Here is a 26240-nt window from a genome sequence, read left to right on the forward strand (position 1 = left end):
AAAAAAAGTTAGTAGAAAAGTCTCCTCCCAAGTGCAGATGTATAAATTTTACTTGCTGCAGTACAAGCAAAGCAGCAAAAACCTAAAACAAACCTCACACATAAGAGTAAGTCACCTATTTGCTCAAGGTTCCAACTAAAATAAGTGCATTATAATCATTGGGGAAACTGGTCATAAATGTCCACTGAATACTAATAATGAGATAACAAGATTAAAAGCATTACTCCACCCTTTGTATAAAGAAAACCACACCCGATTCTTCAGGCACAACTTCATTATTAATAAGTCACTAAGGTAGAAGACTACTTAATAGTCTGCTTTTGAGCACAGTCTTTTTTCTTTTTTTTCACTTTTTTAAGACCAGGTCTTATTATGTAAGGCCTCATTGCTAGAGTGACATCTTTGTGCCCTTGTACACTCAAGTGCTGATGTCAGTGCTGACAGATCTGATTCCAGGCTGACTTTGGTATTGTCACTATTAGGAAGCATCTCCTGACTTAGTATTTTGTAAGCATCATCCCCCATCACCTTCTGATTGGTTACATAAAGAGTTGAACAACCAATAGCTGGGCAGGAAGGGAAAGCAGGACTTCTGAAGCCCCAGGGAGAGGCTCTCAGATGAGGACAAAAGAAAGGCAGTTGCCATCGGGAGAGGGATGAAGAAGCAGGTGCCAGCGTGAGAATAGAATGGCAGGGTAACATGGCAGGATATAGGCCAGGCCAGTGTTGTTGGGTTAAAATACATGAATTATCTGCCCAGCTAAAGCTTCTATAAAGGTCTCCATATCACTATGCAGAGCAAGGGTGGGCTAGAAATCCAAGCTAAGAGCCTGAGAAGGGTCCCAGGTGGGTGGCTCCAACAAGCATTCCCCAGGAAGAGACAGGGTTCCCTGACACACTCCTCTGTGGCAATGGGCAGGCTGCTCTGTGAGTGGACAGCTGAAGTTGGGCCGGCCACAGGAGCTAAGGAATGGCTCTTCTAAGAGCCCCTGCTGAGCAGCAGAGCCACCTGCCAGAAACCAACCTAAACTTCAGTGCACTTGACATGTGTGGCTCCTTTAGAGGCCTGCTGTGCACCCCAGCAAAGCCCATGAGCTAACTCAGCTGGCAGGTGATGGAGCTGCACTGCAGTCTCTCATTCCCAAGTGTGGTGTGAAGCGGGGGGGTGGGGGGTGGCACCAGCAGGGGCACCAGCTCTAGGAGAGGGCTCAGGCATCCCACCACCACAGGGAAGCTGTGTGCAGGCTGAACTAGTCCTGCAAGGACCAAACCCTGAGCACCAGAAGCGGCTGTACGAGCAGCGTCTCTCAGCTGGTGCCTGTGAATGCGAGGTTTGGCTGGAGCAGAAATCAGTAGCGGTGGCGCAGCCCAGGGTGTTAAGTGGGCCCAGACAAACCTCGGGAGCACATGGCAGCCTAGTGAGCGCTGCTGCCTGAGTAGACAGAATGCTGTAGCTGTAATCAGGCTAAGGGCTGGACGGCCTGAAGGAGCAGAGCCAGTCACCTGCTCATCTAACAGCAGAGGGAGCACCGAAGAGAACACACAGAAGAAATCCAAGACCCAAGCAGACAAACCTCTCATCACTTAAGTATGTTTGGAATTATGCCTAAGTGCAAAAGAAAAAAAACAAGAAACTTGGGCTGGGCACAGTGGCACACACCTGTAATCCCAGCACTCAGGGAGACAGAGGCAGGCAGATCTCTGTGGGTTCCAGGCCAGCCAGGTCTACAGAGTGAGTCAGAACAGCCAAGGCTATAAGAGGGCAATTGGACACATGTAATTTTGTTTTATCAGAAACAGAAACAAAAACAAAAAAGCAGACTTAGAGAAAAAAAAAAAAAAGACTGAAAAATTAAATGCTAGAGTGGAGGCGACAGAAAAGAGATCGGAAAGTCCTTTTCCTGAATAAAGATTGGAAGATTCAGAGGAATCTAAACTAATGCCTGCAAAAACAGCAAAAAATGAGTATCAGATGAGAGAAATCCACAAAAGCTTAAGGAAATTGAAGAACGGCAGCCTTTGAGAGGCTAGGTTAAGCGGCTCAGCTATGACCATTCACAATCAGACTAGATATATTTACATTGTTGTGGATCAGTTGTTAGATGAAGGACAATATGCTGAGTTAAAAATGCAGATTCTATTCCACAATGTCACCTTTGAGCAATGTCATACAATGGATTATGTGTTTCATTTTGCAGAGTTTGGAAAAATATGTGCACCAAGCCATAGATTCATATTCAGAATTTCAATGGGCTTTTGCCTTTAATTATGAAATTGAACATTATTAGAATGATGGCAGATTGAAGCTGATGATGTTCCAGCATACATATCCAGTAAAATGTAACAAGTTTTTAAGACTTTAAAACATAGAAAACAAACCAGGTATGGTGGTGCACGCCTTTAATACCAGCACTCAGGAGTCAGAAGCAAGTGGATCACTGTGAGTTTGAGGCCAGCCTGGTTTACAAAGTGAATCCAGGACAGCCAGGACAGCTACACAGAGAAAGCCTGACTTGAAAAAAGAGGGGCGGGGGGAGACGGATATAGGAATGATAGGCTAAAAGTGTACGTTACTGAATCCACTTTTAAACCAAAGAACATTCAGACATCCACATATGGATTTGTATGCTGATATAAACCTAACGTTCTATTGTTGCAGCATACTACTTATATATTTCACTCTTGTTTAAGGCATTGTCCCTATGCAACTCATTAAAAATGCAATGTGAAGCCAGGTATGGTGGTGCACGCCTTTCTTTAATGTCGGTGCTCGGGGAGGCAGAGGCAGGCAGACTGCTTTGAGTTCCAGGCCAGCCTGATCTACCAAAGCACAGCTAAGGCTACCCAGAGAAAAAAATCCTATCTTTTGGTGGTGGTGGTGGTGGGGGGAACACACAAAAAAATGTGAAGTTCTAGTCCTTTCGGAAGCTACTACTACAAACTGTTTAGGATAGTTAAGAAATACAAGTTAGCCAGGAATGGTGGCGCACGCCTTTAATCCCAGCGCCCTTGAGGCAGAGGCAGGTGGATCACTGTGAGTTCAAGGCCAGCCTGGTCTACAGACCCAGTGAAGAACAGTAAGGGCTACAGAGAGAGACCCTGTCTCAAAAGACAAAAAAAAAGAAAGAAAGAAAGAAAGAAAACTAGATAGTTATAGTCTCACAATTAAGCTTAAGTTGTACAGGATCTAAGAAAATTATTTATGTCTAAGAAGATATGTTTCAGTTAATAAATCCAAGTTATGACTGAAAATTATTTAGACATAGAACTCTGAACTCACCAAGATGGGATAGAGGCTGCCAAATACAAATGGACTGGACATTGTGGTTCTAATTCTTACTTGACGGTTTTTTTTTTTTTTTTTTTCCGAGACAAGGTCTCTCTGTGTTACCCTTGGCTGTCCTGGACTCACTTTGTAGACCAGGCTGGCCTCGAACTCACAGCGATCCGCCTGCCTCTGCCTCCCGAGTGCTGGGATTACAGGCGTGCGCCACCACGCCCGGCTTTACTTGACGGTTTTTATAATTGTTCTTGTTATATATAGTGTATTGGACTAAAGGGGGGCGATGTTGGAGTGGTGTCTTTGTGCTGACTTTGGTATTGTCACTATTATGAAGCATCTCCTGCCTTAGTATTTTGTAAACTACGTCCCCCATCACCTTCTGATTGGTTACAAAAAGAGCTGAACAAAACAAAAACAAAAAACAGCTGAACAAGCAATAGCCGGGCAGGAAAGCAAAGCAGTGGGAGCCCAGGGAGGTAAGGACTAGAGAAAGAAAATCACCATCAAGACAAGGATGAAGAAGCAGGTGCCAGAACCAGATTAAGATGGCAGGTAACAGGCCACATAATGGGATGTAGGCCAGGCCAGTATCATTGGGTTAGAATAGCTGAGTATCTGCCCAGCTATAGTGTCTAAAGCTTATATAAATATAAAGGTCTCCACGTCATTATTCAGAGACAACCATATGGTTACAGTCAAACTGTTTGTCAACACCAAGTTACCACTGTTTCCTGTTACCACTGTAAATAAGCATCACAACATTAGAACACTATAAATGCCTACATGTCTGCTCCAACTTAGGATCCTTTTCAAAAGCAGGTACACTTTATTCTTCCCACCCTCAATACGCAGGAAGATACACCTGCCGTACAATAAAATTAAGTGCAAACCAATCAATAGCCAACATTCTCACATGAAACTCTAGTACTAGAGACTTTGCAAAAAAAGTGACTTGCCCATGGCCACTCAAGCTTTTCTTATATCTGAGAGAAACAGAAACACATTCTAAGAAAAGCTGTAACTGTGATGATAAAGAAATGCATACTTACCAAAAGCTGCAGCGGAACACACCACTCCCACAGAAGCCTACCATCGAATACAGGGTACTTACTCATCACTACGTCCTTTCTCACTCCATTCATGTTTGATTTATACCAAGTGGCAAGGGTGTGGATAGCAACATAGTTAGCTTCAAATTCACAGTTTGGATTAGTCAGCACTCCCTTTAGCCGCGGGATGAGTTCTGTGGATCTTCCTTTGTAGGGACCCAGAAACAACCTCTTCTGATCATAATCATTAGCATGGATGTTATCCCAAATCACTGGAGCTCTTTTGATGATCTTAGAAACTTCCTCAATAGACTCTACTGGAATTTCTTTTGAAACAACTTTTGGACCTAGAAATAATTTGTTAAAAGAGCTTCTTTACTTACAGAAATTTCCACATGGTTCTTTAAAATAACACTATAGCAGGGCAAGAGAGATGGACGGGCCCAGTGATTAAGATCATTTGTTGCTTTTGCAGAAGATTCAGGTTGAATTCCCAGCAGCCACATGTTGTAGTCACAAGCTTCCTTTAATTCCAGTTCCAGGGAATCTGTAGATCCCTTCTAACCTTCATGGGCACTAGGCACACATAGATGCATGCAGGCAAAATATACATAAAAAACAAACCACACTTGGGAGGCAGAGATAGGCAGATCACTCTGGGTTGGAGGTCAGCCTGATCTACAAAGTGAGTCCAGATCACAGTCAAGGCTACACAGAGAAGCCCTGTATCAAACAAACAAACAAACAAACACACACACACACACACACACACACACACACACACACACACAAAACAAATAAACCTAAATGTCAAGTTTGACCTGAGTTAATCCCCACAACTTAACAGGGTAGATGGAGAGAACCAAGTCCCAAAAGTTGTCCTCTGACCACAACATGAGCATGTGCACATGTGCACACACATAAACAAGTGTAAAGAGAAAAAATAAGGGCTGGGAAGGCCAGTGACATGGCTCAGTATATAAAAGCACTTGCCCAGCCAGGCATGGTCGCCCTCGCCTTTAATCCCAGCACTCGGGAGGCAAAGGCAGACTGATCTCTGTGAGTTCAAGGCCAGCCTGGTCTACAACTTGAGTACAAGACAAAAAAAGCACTTGTCCATGAAGCCTGATGACCTGAATTCAATTGCCAATATCCTCGTAGCAGATTGATTTCTACACATGTGCTATAACACATGCAATTACACACACAACATACACAAAACAAGCAATAAAAATTTAAAAATAAGCTGGGCGTGGTGGCGCACACCTTTAATCCCAGCACTCGGGAGGCAGAGGCAGGTGGATCACTGTGAGTTTGAGGCCAGCCTGGTCTACAAAGTGAGTCCAGGATGGCCAAGGCTACACAGAGAGACCCTGTCTCGAAAAAAACCAAAATAAATAAATAAATAAATAAATAAAAATAAACAGCTTTCATGTATACACTTTCCTGTAAGTTTCTCTCCACCCATCTCATTGCCCCAGGTTTTTGCAGCAATGGGATTAGCCCCAGGGTTCCGTGTGTAGTAAGCTGATGGGCTACACTATTGAGCTACACCAGGCCCCTGCCTGCCTTCTCTCCGTTCACTCGTGTACCTATGCGGGCAGCTTTAACCTCACGATCCTCCTACTTCAGCCTCCCAAGAGCTGGAACCACCAGTGTGCAAGCACCTCACCCAGCTGCCCAGTTTTTTTCTTTTTGGTTTTCAAGACAGGGTTTCTCTGTGTAGCCTTGGTTATTCTAGACTCACTTTCTGCTGTGATTAAAGGTTTGTGCCACCACACTCAGCTATTAATTTTCTGTTCTTTCAAGACAAAGTCTCTATGAAAAGTCCTGGCTATCCTGGAACACACTATGTTACCAATGCTGGGATTTAAAGGTGTATGCCACTATGCCTGGCTTCAATTTTCCTTCCTAAACTAGCACAGCTACACATTCTTTTACTCACTTTACAAACAGAAGTCTCCTAGGAGCCTAGTGATGTAGCTAATTGTTAGTCTTTAGCATACGTGATGCCTTCAGCACCACAGAAAGTGGGTATGTGGACACAGCTGTATTCCCAGCAGTCAGGTAGGGAAAAGGAAATTCTGGGAAGGAGAAAGAGAAAAGCTTTTTCACCAGGAGACAAAGAGGAAGACAGATGTGCTCACAGACCTGGGAGGACAGCTGTCCATATAGCTGGGTGAGGAAAGGTAGGTGACACAGTTGAGGATCTGCCCAGCTAAGGTCTAACTTTTGAAAAATTTAAAAGGTCCTGGCATCTTTCTATGGTTTAAAGGCAACCATGGGTCTTAGGGGTTTTCTTCTCTAGGACATATAAGCTACCAGTTATCAACACAAGGTCATCCTTGGCTACTCAGCAATTCTAGGCCTGGAACGCACAAGACTCTGTTTCAAAAGATCAAAGTATTCACCCAGTAAGAGAGGCTAGTTTCTCTAAGCCTGAGTAACCCAAGTTTACTACAGCGTCTTGGGGACTCACCTGTCCAAAGCACCTCAATGCCAGGTAGAAGCTTTTCACCCACTGTCCTCAAGTACGGAGACTGAGATACATTTGGGTAACAGAAAGTGCCGCAATATTCTAAATGTAGAGCAGAGAAGGTAAGTTAGGGCTGAAATGCTCAGAGACTGTAGCTGGGGAAAAGGCTTACAAACTCTGTATTATTTTGATACAAATGATAAAAGAAATAAACATAACATGCGTATGTTACATATGTTCATGTAATCAGATAATTCAAACTGGGTGGTGTGCCTGCCTGCAATCTCAACTCCCAAGACAAGAAGTTCACAGATAGCCACTCCAGGCTTGACAATACCCATGTTACAGACCAGCCTTCATTATATAGTCCTTTTTTGTTTTATTGGGGGAATAGGGTCTTAAGAGGCCTACATTAGCCTCAACCTGGCAGTGGTTCTCCTTGCCTCTGATCTGCACCTCCATACCCAGTTTTTAAAAACACAACAGGGCCTCCTTATGTATGTATCACAGAATGTCTCGGCCTTCAGATACCTTATATCTCAAAAACAAAACCCTGAAAATTTCAGTAGTAGGACCAAGTAATCCCTATCATCAGAAACAGTATTCATTTCATAAAATTTTACGTAAGTTTAAGTTTTTAAAAAAACAAGCAGGCATGGTGGACCACACCTTTAATACCAGCACTTGGGAGGCAGACGCAGGCGGATCGCTGTGAGTTTGAAGCCAGCGTGGTCTACAAAGCGAGTCCAGGACAGTCAGGACTACACAGAGAAACCCTGTCTCAAAAAAAACAAAAAACAAAATTAAGGCTGCTGCTACAGTGAAGTATGTACACCTGCAATCCCAGACTTAGAGGGCTGAGGCTAGCCTGAGATACACGACCAAACGCTAACGCCATCACCAAAAAAGAATTCTGACTCAATTATTTCTTATAGCTAACGTCTCTTCCTGAACAAGACTCGAAAGTATGAGCAAAGTTTCATCAAAGTGAATTGTGAGAGGCAACTTGAGAGACTGCGACATTTTCGATGGAAGAAAATGAAGTGGCACAGCAGCTCCTTTCTAGGCTGACCACTGAAACAAAGAGCCCAGAGGAGAGCAGGAGGAGTGCGAAGAGGGCAGAAACTCACAGGCTGAAAGGACGAGGAGGAAGGAGTGAGACACCACTAAGAAGCATGTAAAGTTGATTTTTTTTTCCAGTTTTCATTTCAATACTACTACTCCCCTCCTTAATTTTGACAATGTAATATTTATACATTTCAAACACAAAAAATACATATCTCCAGCCCACATCTTTGGTATTATAAGATCCTAAATTTTTCCTATATACAAGTTCAAGAAATATCCTTTTTAAAAGTATTCTTTCTTTTATTCATAAAGGGAGGGGGGTAATAGGTCCAGTACATGGATCTTGTTTAAGTTATTGATTTCAAGACTAATTAAACATAGTTATTATATACAATACCTGTAGGACAGAAGAGGAAAGTTTCTGGCTCTCCTAGGTACTGATAGATTTCATTTGTGATGGAGACTTGTGCATGTGCAAAAGAACTGAACACCTCCTTGTCGGCTGCACACATATTATGGTCAATATCATCAAAAAGCAAAGCAAATGACCTACACCCAAACTGAGAAACCTTAGAAAAGAAAAAAGAAAAAACAAAACCCCACAATTACTAGTTTATCTCAAGAGGGGAAAAACATTTTTTAATTTTACTAACGATTACCTCAAAGTCAAAGAAATTTCCTTGAAACATCAAAACATTTCTATCTTTTTACATTTTCAGTGGCAACAATTCTAAGTTAATCTAGCTAGTGTTTTGGGGCTGAATTTTAATTTTTGACTGAATCAAGTGTATGTTCAAACAATGCTTATATGAGGCAGCCTATCAACCAGGTGGTGGCACACACCTTTAATCCCAGCACTTGGGAAGCAGAGCCAGTTGGGTCTCTGAGTTCGAAGCCAGCCTGGTCTATAGAGTGAGTTCTAGGATGATCAGAGCTACATAGAGAAACCCTTGTCTCAAAAACAAAAACTAGCTCTGAGTGGTGGCACATGCCTTTAATCCAAGCACTCAAGGAGGCAGAAACAGACACATGTCTTGAGTTCCCGGCCAGCCTGGTCTATAAAGCAAGTACAGGACAGCCAGGGTGACACAGAGAAACAAAAATAAATAAAAAGCCAGGCTGGAGAGATGGCTCAGTGGTTAGGGGCGCTCACCATTTGCTCTTCCGGAGGTTCTGAGTTCAATTCCCAGCAATGACATGGTGGTTGACAAAACCATTTATATGTGATCTGATGCCCTCTTCTGGTATGTGGGTGTACATGCAGCTAAAGCACTCATTCACTCTATAAATAAATGTTTTGTTTTGTTTTGTTTTTTGAGACAGGGTTTCTCTGTGTAGCCTTGGCTGTCCTAGACTTGCTTTGCAGACCAGGCTGGCCTGGAACTCACAGCGATCCGCCTGCCTCTGCCTCCCAAGTGCTGGGATTAAAGGTGTGTGCCACCGTACCTGGCCCCATAAATAAATCCTTTAAAAAGAGAATAAAAAGCCAGCCAGCCTGGTCTACAAGCGAGTCCAGGAGAGGCAAGGCTACAAAGAAACCCTGCCTCAAAAAAACAAAAATAAAAATAAAAAACTGGGCCCAATGGTGCACGCCTGTATTCCCAGCACCCAGTCTCGGAAAAAAGAGAAAAGAATCTGAACGGAGCCTCACAGACAGCGCCTTCTAAGTTGTAGGGCTACTGTGGGCTTTGTGTGGTATTCCCACCCTGCAATCTCCCTCCTAGGAGCTGCGAACAGAAATGTGAGCAGTACTGGTACTTCTAGTTAGGTTTTTTGATTGACAACTATTTCTTTATCCAGAATTATGAAGGCAGCATGGTGGCACGCGCCTTTAGTCCTAGCACTCAGAAGGCAGAGGCAGGCGGACCGCTGTGAGTTCCAGGCCAACTTTGTTTACAACGTGGGTCCAGGACAGCCAAGGCTACACAGAGACCCTGTCTCGAAAAAAACAAAACAAAACAAAAAAAACCCCAAACAAACAAAAAGGCCAAAACAGAATTATCAAAGTAAAAGCTAGAGAAACAAAGTACTCATCTGAGGTCCTTTTAACATCATAAAGCAATAAAGAAAACTCTGTTTCAATATTGAGGGAAGAAAAATAGAAAATTATTACCTGGTCCAATTTGCGTTTCAATGTTGACACTTCTTTGGGGTTAGAAAAAGTGATATCTAACCCTGGTGAGATGGCATAGATGAACTCTATCTCGTATTCTCGTGCAGCAGAGATCAGAGTCATAAGTTGCTCTAGAAAACAGAGTCCATGGTTTTAGAAAGGAACACAGAACAAACACTAAAAGAAACTTTACTTTCTTTTTTTTTCTTTTGGTTTTCCAAGACAGGGTTTTTCTTGTAGTCCTGGACTCTCTTTGTAGACCAGTCTGGCCTTTACTTTCTTTTTCTTTTCTTTTCTTTTCTTTTTTTTTTCTTTTTTTTTGAGACAGAGTTTCTCTATGTAGCTCTGGCTATCCTGAAACTCTCTTTGTAGACTAGGCTGGCCTCGAACTCACAGCAATCCACCTGCCTCTGCCTCCTGAGGTGCTGGGATTAAAGTCGTGCGCTGCCACACCCGGCCTTTCTTCCAATTTACAGTAAAGGAAAAGTTCTTTAATTGTAAGCATTAAAATTTAGAAAATATTACGTGCATGTCAGGTATTTTGGAATATCCTGATAGCCTCAGAAAATGGGTACTTGAAGCAGGAGGATCAGAAGTTCAAGACCAACCTCAGCAATATAGCAAACTCAAAGCCAGCGTGGGCTACATAATGTCTCAAAACAACAGAAAGAAAGAAAGAAAGAAAGAAAGAAAGAAAGAAGAGAAAGAGAGAGAAAGAGAGAAAAGAGAAAGAAAGAGAATTCCTACATTCAGTGTGTTAACAGGGTGTATAAGATGGCACAGCTTGAAGTGAGCCATCATCCAAAGAGAAAAGAACAAGTTTTACAAGCTCAACATGGTGGCTCAATCTATAATGACAGGGCTCATGAAGCTGAAACCAGAGAACAATTGTGAATTTAAGCCCAGCCGAGGCTACACACTACAATGAATTTAATTCTAAGTATAGGATGTTTATTCATTTACTAAGTCTCTAAAGAACAATGCCATGTGTCTGATTTCATAGAAGTTCTAGGAGATCCAACTACCTCTGCCTCCTAATGCTGGAATTAAACGTGTGTGCCACCACACCTGTAGTAGTTTAAGTAATGGCCCCCACAGGCTCATATGTCTGAATACTTGGTCCCCAGTTGTGGAACTGTTTGAGAAGGCTTAGGAGATAAAGCATTGTTGGAGCAGGTGTCAAAGCTAGTGGCCAGCTTTGAAGCTGTCCAAAGCCTTATCACTCCCAGTTGCTCTCCTGACTCATGCTTGTGAATCAAGATGTGGTCTCTCAGCTGCAGCCTGCCCACTGGTCCCCATCAACATGTCCTCTTTTGTTGTTTTGTTTTGTTTTGTTTTGTTTGAGACAGGATTTTGATGTGTAGCTCTGGCTGTCCTGGAACTCACAGAGATCCACCTACCTCTGCCTCCCAGAGTGCTGGGATTAAAGGTGTGTGCCATCATGCCTGGCTGGACACGCACACTTAACCCTCTAGAACTGTGAGCCCCAAATTAAACCCTTCTTTTACAAGTTGTCTTGGTCTTGTGTTTTGTCATAGCAACTGAAAAGTAAGATAGTGCCCCCAAATTAACTACACAAAATATAGTTTATCTCTGTTACTTAAACCTAAAGAATTTCTTAAATTTGTACTCAAGGCAGGTGTCCAAATCCTATCCCTGGAGACAGTACTTTGCCTTCTAGAACTTTGTGGTCTAAAGATCACTAACAGAAGTAAAGGACGGCACCCGCAAGCTCAGAACAGGAGGAGTCAGGCTGGCCTATCTGTGACCCATTCTCAACACTAGGACCTCCTTAGTGCGTGCACTCCCAGTCTTCTACACTTCACAAAGGAGTAGTTTCCAGGTAAAAGGAAACTACTCATACAGCAAAATACAAGTTTTAATAAGAGTCTAGCATAACTACATTAAAATAGTCCTCTCACTCACACATATATTTTAAATTCATAGATCAAAATTTTAAAATTGCACCAGGCCAGCAGGGCACCTAAGGGTAGAAGTGCTTGCCTGTAGTCTGACAGAATTCCGTCCCTGGAACTCAGCTGGATAGAGAAAACCAACTCCATATTTTAGCACCTGCCTGCACACATGTGCAAGACAGACAGACAGACAGACAGACAGACAGACACACACACACACACACACACACACACACACACACACAAAGAGATTACCAGCTTCTTCCACCGAATACATCTCTCGCCAAAACATCCTATGTTTGTAGTCATCTTTTGGAGCATACAAGTATGTATTTAATTCCCACTTCTGAAGCCTTAAGAAAAAGAAAATTACATATACATAAACAGGCAACACTAAGCTACAAACTTCAACTCTTACATTTTTGGTGTACCTCTATCCCATGACAAAGCAAAACATTCTAATTTTAAATTTAAATTACCAATGAATCTTAACAAACTAAATATTACAAAGTATCTCAACATGTTAAGTCTTGAACAAAACCACAGCTCTGAATAAAGTAGGCAAAGCCCCAGACTTGTTCAACATTCTCTGGAAAACCACTAGCCTAGGCAAAGATATAAAGACCATAACAGGGCTGGAGAGATGGCTCAGTAGTTAAGAGCACAGCCTGCTCTTCCAAAGATCCTGAGTTCAATTCCCAGCAACCACATGGTGGTTCACAACCATCTGTGATGTGATATGATGCCCTCTTCCAGCCCGCAGGTGTATATGCAGCCACAGTACTGTATACATAATAAAAAATAAATAAATCTTAAAAAAAAAAAAAAGACCACAACAAAATAACTCCTGCTGTGACACCAGCTTGCTCCTGTCTAAGGGTCTCTTTGTTTCTCAGAACAACACTTACCTTCTAAAGAGCTCTTTTCTCTGCTCCATAACCCATGGTCTTCCATAAAATCCTAGATTTAAAGAAAAATAAACATTTTCTCAGGTTTCAAAATGGAGTACAGTTTAACTGAGAAAAAGGAGATTACAAAACATGGAATCCCTCTTTCTAACCAATGTGTAGAGGTGCTGACAATGTGGCATGTCATCAGCCAGTCTAATCTACCAGAGGCCCCAAGTCTGAATCCCAGCACTGCTTAAAAGAAATGCCTAGTACACATCAGGATCTGAAAACTAACCCCGCCACCTTTTTCACTGCCCATAAGGACCAAAGAGTCTTCATTCTTGCTGAGGCTACAGTTCAGTGGCAGAGTACTTACTACCTTCATATCCACGAGACCCACATTCCCAATATTCACATAACAAAAATCACACACATTTTTTGCAATGCTGGGAGCAACCCCAGAACCTTGAACATACTAGGCAAACGCTCTATCACTGAGTAGAGCTTTAAAGAGTGACTCTATCACACAACCAGGGATAAAGTAAAGCAAACCCAAAATTAACACTACAAGGGGGACTAAAACGGGCATGATGGCTCGCTCTGCCAGGGGTTCCAACGTAAGAGGCTGAGGCAAAAGCAGCCTCATTTTGAAGCCAGGGCTACATAGTTCCAGGGTAATTTAGGCTACAAAGAGGGGAGGGGATTCAATTACTTCTAGAGATGACTTTAAGAGCTATACAAGAGCCCCCACCTACCTGCACACGCAAGCACACACACACTTTTTTTGCAGTAGAGTTGCTCTTTAATCTAGGCTGGTCTAGAACTTGTAGCCATCTCCCTACCTCAGCCTTCTAAATGCTGAAATTCCAGGTGTGAATCACCATACTATTCACCACTTGGGAAGCAGAGGCAGGCAGATTGCTTTAAGTTCAAGGCCAGCCTGCTCTACAAGCTAGTCCAGGGCAGCCAGGGCTACACAGAGAAACCCTGTCTTGAAAAACCACCAAAAAAAAGTTCCTACAACAAGAGGACCAACAGCAGGTGTGCAATCACATTGACAGACCAACATGATACTGACTGAACAGAAAACCTTCAAGCCCTGAGTTCCAAGGTGTGAAATGAGAAGTTAAGGATGTAACAGACATCATCCTATTGTCCGCTGCAGGAAACATACTTCTACAGGTTTTCTTGTCACAGCTGTGATGATGGAAGCAGGCATTTGGAGCCAGCTCCCTAGCACACTAGAACACTGCTTTAGACCTCAGAGCCTATCCAACTCCCCTGCAACATGCCTTGGCCTCATCACCATCAAGACAGACTACTCAGAAGCACAAGATGGTAAGAAAGCACTTCCAACAGGCTGGCGGGCCAGTAAAGGAGCCTGCCATCATCCTGACAACCTTGGGGACCCACATAGCGGAAAGAGACAGACTCCTGCAAACTACCCTGACCACCACAGGCATCCCGTGCCTGTCAAGCCCACCTGCCCTGCAAAATAGATTTTTTTTCTCTAAACTGTAATCCTAGGCAGATATTCTGTACCCCCCAAAAGAATGACCCAACAATTATTCATTTCTATTTTTTTCTTTGATCTTGTTTTTGTGAGACAAGGTTTCTTTCTCTCTGTGTAGCCCTGGCTGGCTGTCCTGGACCTCCATTCCTGAGTTGGGGGGTAGGGGTGTGGGTGGGGTTAAAGGCGTGCTAAACCACAGCACAGCAACAGCTCTATTTTACCATGCTTTAAGAAGACTCACTTTTAGTTCTACTCAAGAGAAACCAACCTAAGGCACAGGAAGCTATCTCCTTTCATTTCTGGTAACACCCCCCATGCCACATTTCCTCACATTCACCCTAGCCTAACGCCCATTTCAGCTCTCCACTTTTTGTGGTTGCTGAAACAAGATCTTACTTTGTAGCCCAGCCTGGCCTAAAATCCTTAAGCCCTTCTGTCAGCCCACCAATGCTAGACTACAGACAGCATCAACACACATGGCTGGCGCTCCATTTTCTGTACCCCCCCCCCCCAATTACACTCTAGAATCTTAGACAATGCAATACAGACCCTGGCTCAGGCCTCAAGATGAGTGACAGCCTGGGATACAAAGTGAGTTCCAGGCCATGTTGGGATAGTGTGGGGAAATTAAAACAAAACAAAACAAACAAACAGCCAACTAAATTAGGATGGTGGCCTGCAATCCCAGGCACAAGGATCAGAAGTTCAAGGTCATTCTGTGCTTCAGCCAGCTCCTGGTCCACCTAGGCTACAGGAAACCCTGTCAGCAAACAGGACGTACATCATTGTCTCGTTTACAGAAGATTGCAGAGCCTAACTGAAGGAATTCATGAAAATCTTAACGATTTGTATAACCTGTTTCAGACCCACAGTTTTTGTCAGAAATAAAACTGTTCTGCCCTCTTTTTTTTTAAAGCTCCATTTTCCTAAAAATTCTTTCTACACTCTAGTAAATCCCAATGTACAACACACAAAGCACTCACAATGTTTTTCCCCTGCAATCAATCTTCATCTAAATTAACATAACGACTATCTTTTATCTTTCAACCACTCTGGAAAAGCCAAAGTTCTCAAGCATGAGGGGAATCCTACTGTAAGCCTTTTTGGTTTGAGTATTAGTTTTTATATTCTCCAGTAATGAGAGAATTAAAAAATAAAAACAAAATAGACAAGTAGAAAACCTTGGATTTGCCAGAAACATAAGAAAAGTCAAATCACCAAAACCTCAATTTACGGTGTACTTAAAAGGTAATGTGCAAAAAATAAAAAAGGTAATGTGCTTTCCTGAGTTCAGGATCTGCCCAGACTAATTCAGAAATTGCATTTAACATCTTCTGGCAATCTTCCCTCACATACCAAAATGCCCCTCGTCCAAGTGTAAACGAGAAGACAGAAATAATAAAAACTAAACGGTTCACTGTTCTAACTCCACATCACGGACGCTTTGTGAATGTTATACCCAAATTTTCACACACCATCCTCCCCAATTCAAAAAACAGCAACTGGTAAAGATGACGTTTTTCTGGGCTGCAAAAGAGTCCTGAGGGGGGAAGGAGACTTTCAGGCCAACAACAACAACAAAACCTAAGCCTGAAACAATCTGTAATATTATAAGCCGTCTGCGCTCTCCTTCACTTGTAAAAGCATGCCCGTGTAGGCCGACCCCCACCCCATAAAAGTGGAGATGGGGAGAGCTGCACAAATTTCAAAGGAGAAACCCTGGGGACCAAGATCCCAAGGTACAAAGAAGTGAGAAACAGCCTGACAACAGGCTCCTTGCCACCGCCGCCTCCTCCAACAGTCCGCCTGGCTCCAAGCCCAAGAAGGGTGGGGTCACGCTCCCGGATGGCCAGGAGCATCGGACGCCGCTGAAGACCGGAGACTCACGCTAGCCGTCTCCCCTCGCCCGCCTCCAACCCCAAGTTACGAGGACACCTTCCGCCCTGGGGCGGGGGCTAAAGAGCCGCCCAACACGCCCCTCCCTGGGGGCAGGTGCCGAGCACCGGGGCGGGGACGAAAGGCGAACTCACCTTCCACCACGCCGCACAGGAACCTGCGGGCCCCTCCGGCTGTCCCGGCCCCGGCCGCCGCCCCGGCTCCAGATGGGTTGTCTTCCCCGGGGGCCGGAGCTGCCGGCGGCTCCAACGAAGCCCCCGAGGCGGCGGCAGGATTGGCGTTGCGCTCACTCTCCCGCTCCTCCAACGCCGCCTGGCTCTCCTTCTGCACCATCTTCCTGCCGCCGGCCGCCGCCGCCGCTCGTCTCCGGCCTCGGTCCGTTGGGCCACAGGCCCGGAGCCCTGCAAAGGGCCGCGGCTCCGAACGCGCGCCTCCCGGGCTCCTTCCCCTCCCCCTCCGCCCTTCCCCCTTCCTCTCGGCGGGGGCCCGGAGTGCCCGGATGAGAAGGGCGGCGGCACCGGCTGGAGCCCTTTGTCAGCCGCCGCGTCCGCCCGGGCTGGAAGCCGGGCGCCTAAGCGGAGGGCGAGGCCGCCAGCCGCGTCTTCACGGAAGGAGGACCGAGGCGCCTTCACCCGTCCTCAGTGGCCGGCGCTCCCCCCCCGCAAAACGGGCAGTATCTCTCGGGCTGTTTCCCCACCGGAGCGCCTAAGCTGCCGCTGCCTCTGCCGCCCGCTTCCTGTTTATCCGCACTGCGCCTGCGCCACAGACCGGCTCAGACCGGTCCCTAGCCCGGCTCCCCCCTCCTCCTTTGGGATCAGCCCATTCCGCTTTATTTGCTAGGGGGGGGAAAACAAGACGAAGGGAGCCGAGAAAGGCGGGCGGGTGCGCGGCGGCGGGACGTACCATTCTGTCTTGTCACCCTCCAGGATGAGCGCCACACTCTGGGGCGCACCATCGCCCCGCCCGCAGGAGGGGAGCTTGGGAGAACGCGGCCGGCTGGGGAGTTTGGGAGGAAAGTGGGGGGGTGGGGAGGTGGGGAGGTGGGGGAGAGCGGAAAGGAGGCGTTTACTCTCTCCGTGCGCAGGCGCCGAGACGATGCCTCTGGCTCTTAAAGTGGTAGGAGACACTGACCTACTTTAGACATTCTTATAATAGTTTGGCTCATCGTGGTTGCCAGACCCACGTTCGGTTCTGTGAAGGCACCATGCCAAGGAACTCAGCTCACCCCTCTCTCTTGAGTCATTTTCTTCTACTCCCCCTTCGGAGTTAACCCCGTTACAAATTGTGCAGGCAACTGTTTATTGAGTGCCTCATCCTGGGCTCTGGGACCATTATGACCTCACACTATGGGTAAAACAAGCCAGTACACAGTTTGCCTGAGATACCCCTTCGTTTGTTTGGGGAAGTAAGAGGAGAGAGGGCTCCCCGTTTGAGGAGAGGACGTACGTACGAAGGAAAGACTGCATTCCAAGCACATGGAAAACAGAAGTCTAATAAAGGTAGAAGAGACTGAAAAGCGGGTTTGTGATGGCGAGGGGGGAGTGTGCAGTGTGTGTAAGGGGCATGGTCCTTTTAGCTCAGCACCAACGTTTCCTAGGACAGCCTGCTCCAGGAGCTTGGCTCCTCCTGCCGTGTTTCTTAAGAGTTCCCTGTAGTCCTCTAAGAGCATACTTGACATTTATGTTCCTTAAGAAATCTGTCTCCGTTTGGGAACAAATCTCACATTTTCAATATTAAGTAGTTTATTTTATACTTGAACGTGGTATTCCAACATGTAGCTTCAGGAACGTTGAGGGGGTGTGCATTAAGGGTGCGAAATATCATTCTAGGTTTATTCAGTGCTGGATACTTGTACATGCTAGACAAGCGATCCAGGGATTTTGCATTTTATTTTGGGTAAGTTCACAAGCCATGTGGCAGTCAGAGGACAACTTGTGGAATTACCCACTGAGATATGTGTGTGTGTGGTGGAGGTGGGAACTGAACTCGGGTCCTCTGGAAGAAAAGTACCTTAATGGCTGAACCATGGTCTCTCCAGCCTCCCATTCAGGGACTCTTTTTTGTTTTGTTTTGTTTTGTTTTGTTTTGTTTTTCGAGACAAGGTTTCTCTGTGTAGCCTTGGCTGTCCTAGACTTGCTTTGTAGACCAGGCTGGCCTCGAACTCACAGAGATCCGCCTGCCTCTGCCTCCCAAGTGCTGGGATTAAAGGCGTTAGCCACCACGCCCGGCTCCATTCTGGGACTCTTAATTGTTCTTTTCAGTCCTGGATTGAGATGGGAGTAACAAAAATTAAGTTATTTCAGCCAGATGGTGGTGGCGCATGCCTTTAATCTCAGCACTTGGGAGACAGAGGCAGGCGGATCTCTGTGAGTTCGAGGCCAGCCTGGTCTACAAAGTGAGTCCAGAACAGCCAGGGCTGCACAGAGAACCCCTGTCTTTAAAAAAAAATACTCCTCTCCTCCAACCCTCTCTGCCTCTGCCTTCATAGTGCTTGGTTGAGAGGCATGTCCCACCTATGCCCAGCTTGGGTTTTTTGTTTTGTTTTGTCTTTTGTTCGTTGGTTAAGGGTAGTCTGAAAATCCTTTGTGTCAGTGTTTGCACCATTGCCAGCTGAAAAGCATTTATTTTTCCTTAGCTGTGGTAATGAAACCCAAAGCCTCATCTATGCTAGGCAAATGCTCTGCCCCTTAGGGATTTCTCTGTGTAGCCTTTGTTATAATAATGATTAAGGCCACCACAACGAATCTGTTATAAAGGAGGTTTATTTGGGGGAAGAGAGGGGGACAGGAATTAGGGCAGAGAAAGAAAAAAGAGGAGGGGCGCCCATGACGGAGAAAGAGACTGAGAGAAACGGAGAGCTGGGGAGGCTGGCGGGCTCCTTTTATCCAACACACGTGGTGGGGGTGGCAGCAGGTGATAATGTAAAAGGTTGCCAGGATCCTAGAGGCAGGCTGTGGCATCCCCTGAGTACTAACATTCCTCCTATTTTTGTTCAATTAATAATGACAAACTTGAGCCGGGCGTGGTGGCGCACACCTTTAATCCCAGCACTCGGGAGGCAGAGGCAGGCGGATCGCTGTGAGTTCGAGGCCAGCCTGGTCTACAAAGTGAGTCCAGGACAGCCAAGATAACATACAGAAACCTACTCTCAAAACCTCTCCCTGCCCCCCCTCCCCCGCAAAAAGACAAACTTGCTGAGTGGTAATGGTCCATGCACCCCTTTGATCCTAGCACTTGAGAGGGAGAGGCAGGTGGATCTCTATGAATTTGAGGCCAGCCTGGTCTACAGAGCTAGTTCTAGGATTGCCAAGGCTACCCAGAGAAACCCTGTCTCAAAAATCTAAAAAAAAAAAAAGACAGACAAGCTTAGGAAGGGAGGGTGAGGCAGGAATGAGGACTCTACAGTGTGTTCAGAAACATCCTGCTGACTTTGCAGATCCTAAAGAAATTGGGATGTGGGCTGGAGAGATGGCTCAGAGGTTAAGAGCACTGTCTGCTTTTCCAGAGGTCCTAAGTTCAATTCCCAGCAACCACAGGGTGACTCACACCTATCTATATATAATGTGAGCCAATGCCCTCTTCTGGCATGTAGGTGTACATGCAGACAGAGCAATGTATTCTTTTTTTTTTTTTTTTTTTGGTTTTTCGAGACAGGGTTTCTCTGTGTAGCCTTGGCCATGGTGGACTCACTTTGTAGACCAAGCTGGCCTCGAACTCACAGCGATCCGCCTGCCTCTGCCTCCCGAGTGCTGGGAGAGCAATGTATTCTTAATAATAAATAAATAAAATCTTTAAAAAAAAAAAAAGAAAGAAAGAAAGAGTGCAGGCCCAGCTGACACCGTCAGTGAGTTCAGCTGGAGCAGCTGTGGGTCGCTGCTTCGGAGCTGTCCTGGATGTAGGATACACCTGGATTTGACAGGATACTGGAACATGTGTGTGGGCAGAGGGCAAAGTTAGGTGTTCCAGAAATGGCTCAAGAGGATCTGATATCAGTTCCCAGCACCTGTACACACGTGCGCAGGCGCGTGCGCGCGCGCGCGCGCGCGCACACTCACACACACACACACACACACACACACACACACACACACACACACATTAAAAATAGTTAAATGCAGCCAGGCGTGGTGCTGCACACCTGTAATCCCAGCACTCGGGAGACCGAGGCAGGTGGATCACTGTGAGTTCGAGGCCAGCCTGGTCTACAAAGTGAGAGCTAAACCAAGAAGCCCTGTTTTGAAAAACCAAAAAAAGAAGAGTAAAATGCTAGTGGCTGGGTCTAGGGAAGGTCAGCACCGGAGATGGTGGCACATGTGTGCAATCCTAATACACAGGCTTAGGTAGAAACCTTGGGAGTCCCCTTCCTTCTCAACTTGAATTCTATGGGGCTTTTTTGGTTTTTCTTTCTTTTTTAAATTTTGTTTCCGTTTTGTTTTTCAAGACAGGGTTTCTCTGTATAGCCTTGGCTGTCCTGGATTCCCTTTGTAGACCAGGCTGGCCTCGAACTCACAGTGATCCAGCTGCCTCTGCCTCCCGAGTGCTGGGATTAAAGATGTGCGCCACCACACCTGGCTTCTACTTGAATTCTAGATCTCAGGCACCAAAGCTTATGGCGGAGTCTCTTCCTGTGGCTCTAGGCACTGTCTTGACGCAGAGGCCCTTAGTCTATGAAAGGAGAACTTTGCTCGAGTCCTAACAGCTCTGTAGGCAATAACTTACTCCACGTTCATGAAGACGTAGAATGATCCAGCGTAACAGAGTGGAGCTTATGGAGCTGGAGAGATGCTCAGTGCTTTTGAGGACCTGTTGCAGAGGACCCGGGTTCAAGTCCCAGCACCCACATTATGGCTTACAGCCATCCATAACTCCAGTGCCCTCTTTTGGCTTCCACAGGCACTGGCACACAATGGTGAATAGACATATATGTAGGCAAAACACACACACATAGGTTTTGTTTTTTTTTTTTTTTTCAAGACAGGGTTTCTCTGTGTGTATCTCTGCCTGTCCTGGACTCACTGTGTAGACCAAGATGGCCTTAAATTCATAGGGATTCACCTGCCTCTGCCTCCCAAGTGCTGGGATGAAAGGCGTGAGCCACCATGCCCAACATTTTTATGATTTTTTAAAGATTTAGAAGAGGGCACCAGATCTCGTCATGGATGGTTATGAGCCACTGTGTGGTTGTGGGGAATTGAACTCAGGACCTCTGGAAGAGCAGACAATGCTCTTAACCACTGAACCATCTCTCCAGTCCGAGACATAGTTTTAAAATGGAGCTTAGATCATGCTTGTCTTCTCCATCTCAGGGCATAACACCTTTACCTCCTTGCTTTCTCTAGATCGTCCCTGTGTGCTCTGGCTATGGGACACTTTGCAGCTCACTAGCAATTCTGTTTCAGACTTCAGCTTCCTCCATACCTGACTCTCCACTTGACCCAACCGTGTCCATGGTCATTGATCCTGTGACAGTCATTTATTAAAAATGGCAGACTCACCAGGCATGTGACCCTCAGCCTCTGCCTCCCAAGTTCCAGGGTTCCAAGCATGTCACTACACCAAGCCTCTCACAACTCTTAACTCCTAGGCCACCCTGGGACTGAGTGTAACTCTGTGCTACAAACTTCCTAGGCAGCCTTGAGCTAGTCCACTTCCTGGCTGAAGAAAGGAAGACTGCAGCCTAGGCATGATGGCTTATACCTATGACCCCGGCAACCGGGGAAGCAGAGGAAAGAGAATCCTGAGCCCTCGGTCAGCCTGGGCTCCGGAAAGACTGATTCCGTTCGGTAGCCACTGAAGATGGACTGTTCCCTCATAATCGGCTTTGGATCCCACCTCCTGTTACCCTGGTAACACTAGGATGTGTCACAACTGCCTCTCCTAAAGAGTCAAAATACCAGGGCAGATGAGATGGCTCAGGGCGTAAAGGTGCCTGGGCTCCTGTGGTAAAAGGAAAGAGCTGACTCCTGGCAACCACCACAGGTGACATTGTCGCACACGTGTGCGTCTCACGCTAATAACCTTTCTGAGGTGTAAAACCCGCCATACGAGAAGGAAGAGGTATTGGGACTTTGCCGAGGCCCTTTTAGGGAAAGCTGCTTTCTCCAGGTCAAAAGAACAGACTCTAAGTTCTGCCTCTGGCCTTGGGTGGAACATTCCATTCCAATCTGCCTTGCAGACTAGAACATTGCACACTGCTCTCCTCCCTAAGAATTAATCCATCTGGAAGTGAATCATAACTTTTCTGTTTCTTCATCAGATACTGGCCCTGACACTCTAAGCCTCATCCCTCTTTCTCTGAAACTTACCTCCCTCCCTCCGTCCTGTGCAGCTCCTTGCCAGCCTCCTCTGCTGAGCCTGCCAGCTTTCTCAAAAAAGCCATGACTTGCTTTTCTTCTTCCCCATCTCTTTCCTCCCAGTAGCTACAAATATTTACAACTTACGTGCTGGATTTCTTCTTGTTTTTATTCTTCAAACTAATAAAATGGTCCTTGAGCTTAAAATTAAGAAGAAGAAGAAGAAAGGAAGGGATCTAATTGGGTCTGAAAATCATCTGGCCAGGACCACCCCTGAGAAAAACTGACTCGCCTAAAGACATAAGAAAATGAAAGGAAGCTGGGCAGTGGTAGCCCAGGCCTTTAATCCCAGCACTGGTGAGGTAGAGGCAGGTGGATCTCTGAGTTCAAGGCCAGCCTGGTCTACAGAGCAACTTCCAGGACAGCCGGAGCTACACAGAGAAACCTTGTCTTGAAAAAAACAGAAACAAACAAAAATAAACGTATCTCTCCTCCTTCAGGGCAGTTGTGTACAGATCTCTGTTGAACCTGTTTCTGAGTTTTAACTCAAAAAGCTTTGCTGTTTCTTCTTCCTATCTCTCATTTGAACTCTGAGCAATCAGGGCTGCCCCAAAGACTCTGGGCTCTGTTTTCTCAGAAGACTCCCTCCCCTGCGTTCTACAATTTGCAGACCATTGCTGGCCCTAATTCAGGACTTTCTTCCTCTTCGTCACCCTCCTCCTGGCAACTGAAGATTTACAGCTTGTTTGCCCTGTTGTTTTTCTCCCAAATGCTAATAAAAAGGGTCCTTCTACACTTGCTTCTGAATCTGTTTCTAAATTCATTTAACAATGAGACTTAGAACTCACTGATAGAAGCCCCAGTCCCCCCTGTAACAAGTCCAGAAACCACCATCAAAAAAGGAAATCTGGTTACATAGAGAAACCCTGTCTGGGGGCAGGGGGGAAGGAAATTGAGGGAATACTTGAAACTAGGTAACAGGGGTTTTTTGTTTGTTTTATTTCATTTGATTTTTTGAGACAGGGTTCTCTGTGTAGCCTTAGCTGTCCTGGTCTCACTTTGTAGACCAGGCTGGCCTCGAATTCACAGAGATCCACCTGCCTCTGCCTCCTGAGTGCTGGGATTACAGGCATGTGCCACCATGCCCAGCTGGGCCCACAATTTTGATCAGATCTTTAATTTGAAGCTGAATGATCAGGGTTCTCAGATGGGAATGTAGGAAACATAGACAACAAAACAACTCGAAAGTTAGATGGCACTTTCTAGATGCTGGGGACTGACCCCAAGGCCTCAAACATGCAGAGTACTCACTGGAATCTGGCCTACAAAGGAGCTTTTGCTTCTGAGTGACCAACCTCTCCCTTGACCTGGTCCGCGTGTGGAAAAGGAGAAAGTCTGACTTCCTCCTTCCGATGAGTCAGCACACAATGGGGTTTCAGAAAAAGGATGGGAGGGACCTCACTCACCACGCCCAGCCCAGGAATCTGGAGTAGACTAGAAGCACTCAGGAAATCTGTTGTTCTCGCCTCAGGTGGTAGGCTCTGAGCCACACTCCCTCTGATCCCATGATGACTTAATAATAGTGGTACTGGTTTACATTTGGTAGAAGAGAAAAAAATTTTTGAGACACAGTTTCTCTGTGCAGCCTTGGCTGTCTGTCCTAGGCTCACTTTGTAGACCAGGTTGGCCTCGAACTCACAGCAATCCACCTGCCTCTGCCTCCGGAGTGTTGGGATTTAAAGGCATGTGCCACCAAGCCCAGCCACCAGAAATTCTTGATTCAAAATTTGAGAATCTTTGCCAAAGCTGGGAACGGGAACATGCCTGTAATCTCAGCAATTGGAAGGCACAGGTAGGAGGGTCAGGAGTTCAAGGTCATGCTTGGTTATGAAAGGAATTTGAGACTACCTACAAGATATCCTATCTCAGACATAAAAAAGAAAAATCCTGGTGGGGTGGCACATACCAGTAATCCCAGCACTCAGGGAGGCAGTGGTGGGCAGATCTCTGTGAGCTCAAGGCCAGCCTGGTCCAGGACAGCCAAGACTATGCGGAGAAACCATGTCTTGAAAAACCAAATAAAAGAAAAAAAAAAAAAAAAAAAAAAAGGTATGCCAAAAAGGATAGCTTACCTCTGTGAAAACAGATGCATGGTGGCCATTAGGAGGGAAAGCTGATTTCCTTGCCCATTGGTGGGATGAGTGTTTCTGTAGCACGCACGTAGCCAGAATAAAATAAAACAATCTGAACCGCTCCCCGCATATATGCCGCCCCACACCGTCATTCCGGTAGAAATGAACAGCAAGTAGAGTCCATCCACAGCAGCTGCTCCTTTCCAGGTGCTGCAGGGCATTTACTCAGCCATAAAACAAGGAAACAACAACGGTACCACCTGACTGTGACCCTAGCACTTAAGATTCAGAGTTCAAGATCATGGCTAGCTATAGAGTGAGTTTGAAGTCAGCCTGGCTACATGACACCCTATCTCAAAAAACAATGCCCCAAAGGAGGAAGAGAAACTATATAATTTAGATGTAAAGAAAGGGGGAAAGGAGGAAAAACAAGTGTACAGTTCCTCATATACAGAGTCTAGAGTTTTACACACACACACACACACACAAAAAAAAAAAAAACACACACACACACCCCAAAGGAAAAGGCACACTACTGGGATGGAAAGAGGAGAGCAGCCAGGTGGGTGAGGGAAGGTAGCAGAGAGGGCATGTATGAGCAAGGAATAATGACATTGACGTAGGAAAATCAGGGTTGGGGGAGATGGCTCAGCTGGTAAAGTGCTGGCCTCCTGAGTTTGACCTCCAGCACCCAATGAAAGCTGGGTTAGGAGTTGGCCGTGGTGGCGCACGCCTTTAATCCCAGCACTTGGGAGACAGAGGCAGGCGGAGCTCTGTGAGTTCGAGGTCAGCCTGGTCTACAAAGTGAGTCTAAGACAGCCAAGGCTACACAGGGAGACCCTGTCTCAGAAAAATGGGGAAAAAAATTGGTTGGAGGAAGACATTCAAACATTGACCTCTCCATGGTGGAGCACACCTTTTATCCCAGGGGAGGCAGAGCTAAGCAGATCTCTGTGAGTTCGAGGACAGCCTGGTCTACAAAGCAAGTCCAGGACAGCCAGGGCTCTATTACACAGAGAAATTTGTCACAAAACAAACGTTGACCTCTGACACAACAGGAGCAGGAACAACCCCTACAAAACACATATAAAAAGGCACACACAAAAAAAGAAAGAAAATGCCATAGGAAACCCAATTATTTTGTATACTAACAACAACAATTCTAAGAAAAAGAAATGTTTATTTTTCTAGATGGGAGTGATAGCAGTTTCAGGATCCACAGGTTTAGACCCAAGAAAACTATCTACCGAGCTCAGGCAGCAACCACTGCAAAAAATTACTTGGAAAGTGGCCTATGTCGTAAGCCAGAGAGTTTCAGGAGCTATTAATCATCATGAAAAAAAAAGCAACAAAAGAGAATCACTCCCTGAGAGTATGGGAAAAGCAGTTAGGAAGAACTAATGAAATAAAAATACCTACAAAACAACTCCCGTCCTGAAACATCCAACATACCTGCCAACAGAGCTCAGCTCAGAAAAAACACCAAACCATGGACATCACCCCAGGCACAGTTCTACTTTGAATTAGAAATTTGGGGCTGGAGCAGTTGTTCAGTAGCTAAGAGCACTTGCTGCTCTTTAGTGGACCATGGTTTACGGATGGCTTACAATG

At 45.7% G+C, this 26240-nt stretch overlaps 1 protein-coding gene across 1 annotated transcript in view; it reads right to left on the reverse strand.

Annotated features, from left to right (window-relative positions):
• Oga (O-GlcNAcase) overlaps window positions 1-17174 on the reverse strand; it is a 36521-nt gene extending 19347 nt beyond the window's left edge. The window contains exons 1-8 of the mRNA XM_051146672.1: window positions 17108-17174; window positions 16339-16605; window positions 12814-12865; window positions 12161-12258; window positions 9990-10120; window positions 8274-8445; window positions 6812-6910; window positions 4395-4679 (exon numbers count right to left, since the gene is read on the reverse strand). Coding sequence (XP_051002629.1) covers window positions 4395-4679; window positions 6812-6910; window positions 8274-8445; window positions 9990-10120; window positions 12161-12258; window positions 12814-12865; window positions 16339-16605; window positions 17108-17159 — 1156 coding nt within the window. The 5' untranslated portion in view covers window positions 17160-17174. The remainder of the gene's footprint in view (window positions 1-4394; window positions 4680-6811; window positions 6911-8273; window positions 8446-9989; window positions 10121-12160; window positions 12259-12813; window positions 12866-16338; window positions 16606-17107) is intronic.
• Window positions 17175-26240: the final 9066 nt, after the last annotated feature.

Source organism: Acomys russatus, chromosome 5, assembly GCF_903995435.1.
Source record: "Acomys russatus chromosome 5, mAcoRus1.1, whole genome shotgun sequence".
Classification (NCBI taxonomy): Eukaryota; Metazoa; Chordata; class Mammalia; order Rodentia; family Muridae; genus Acomys; species Acomys russatus.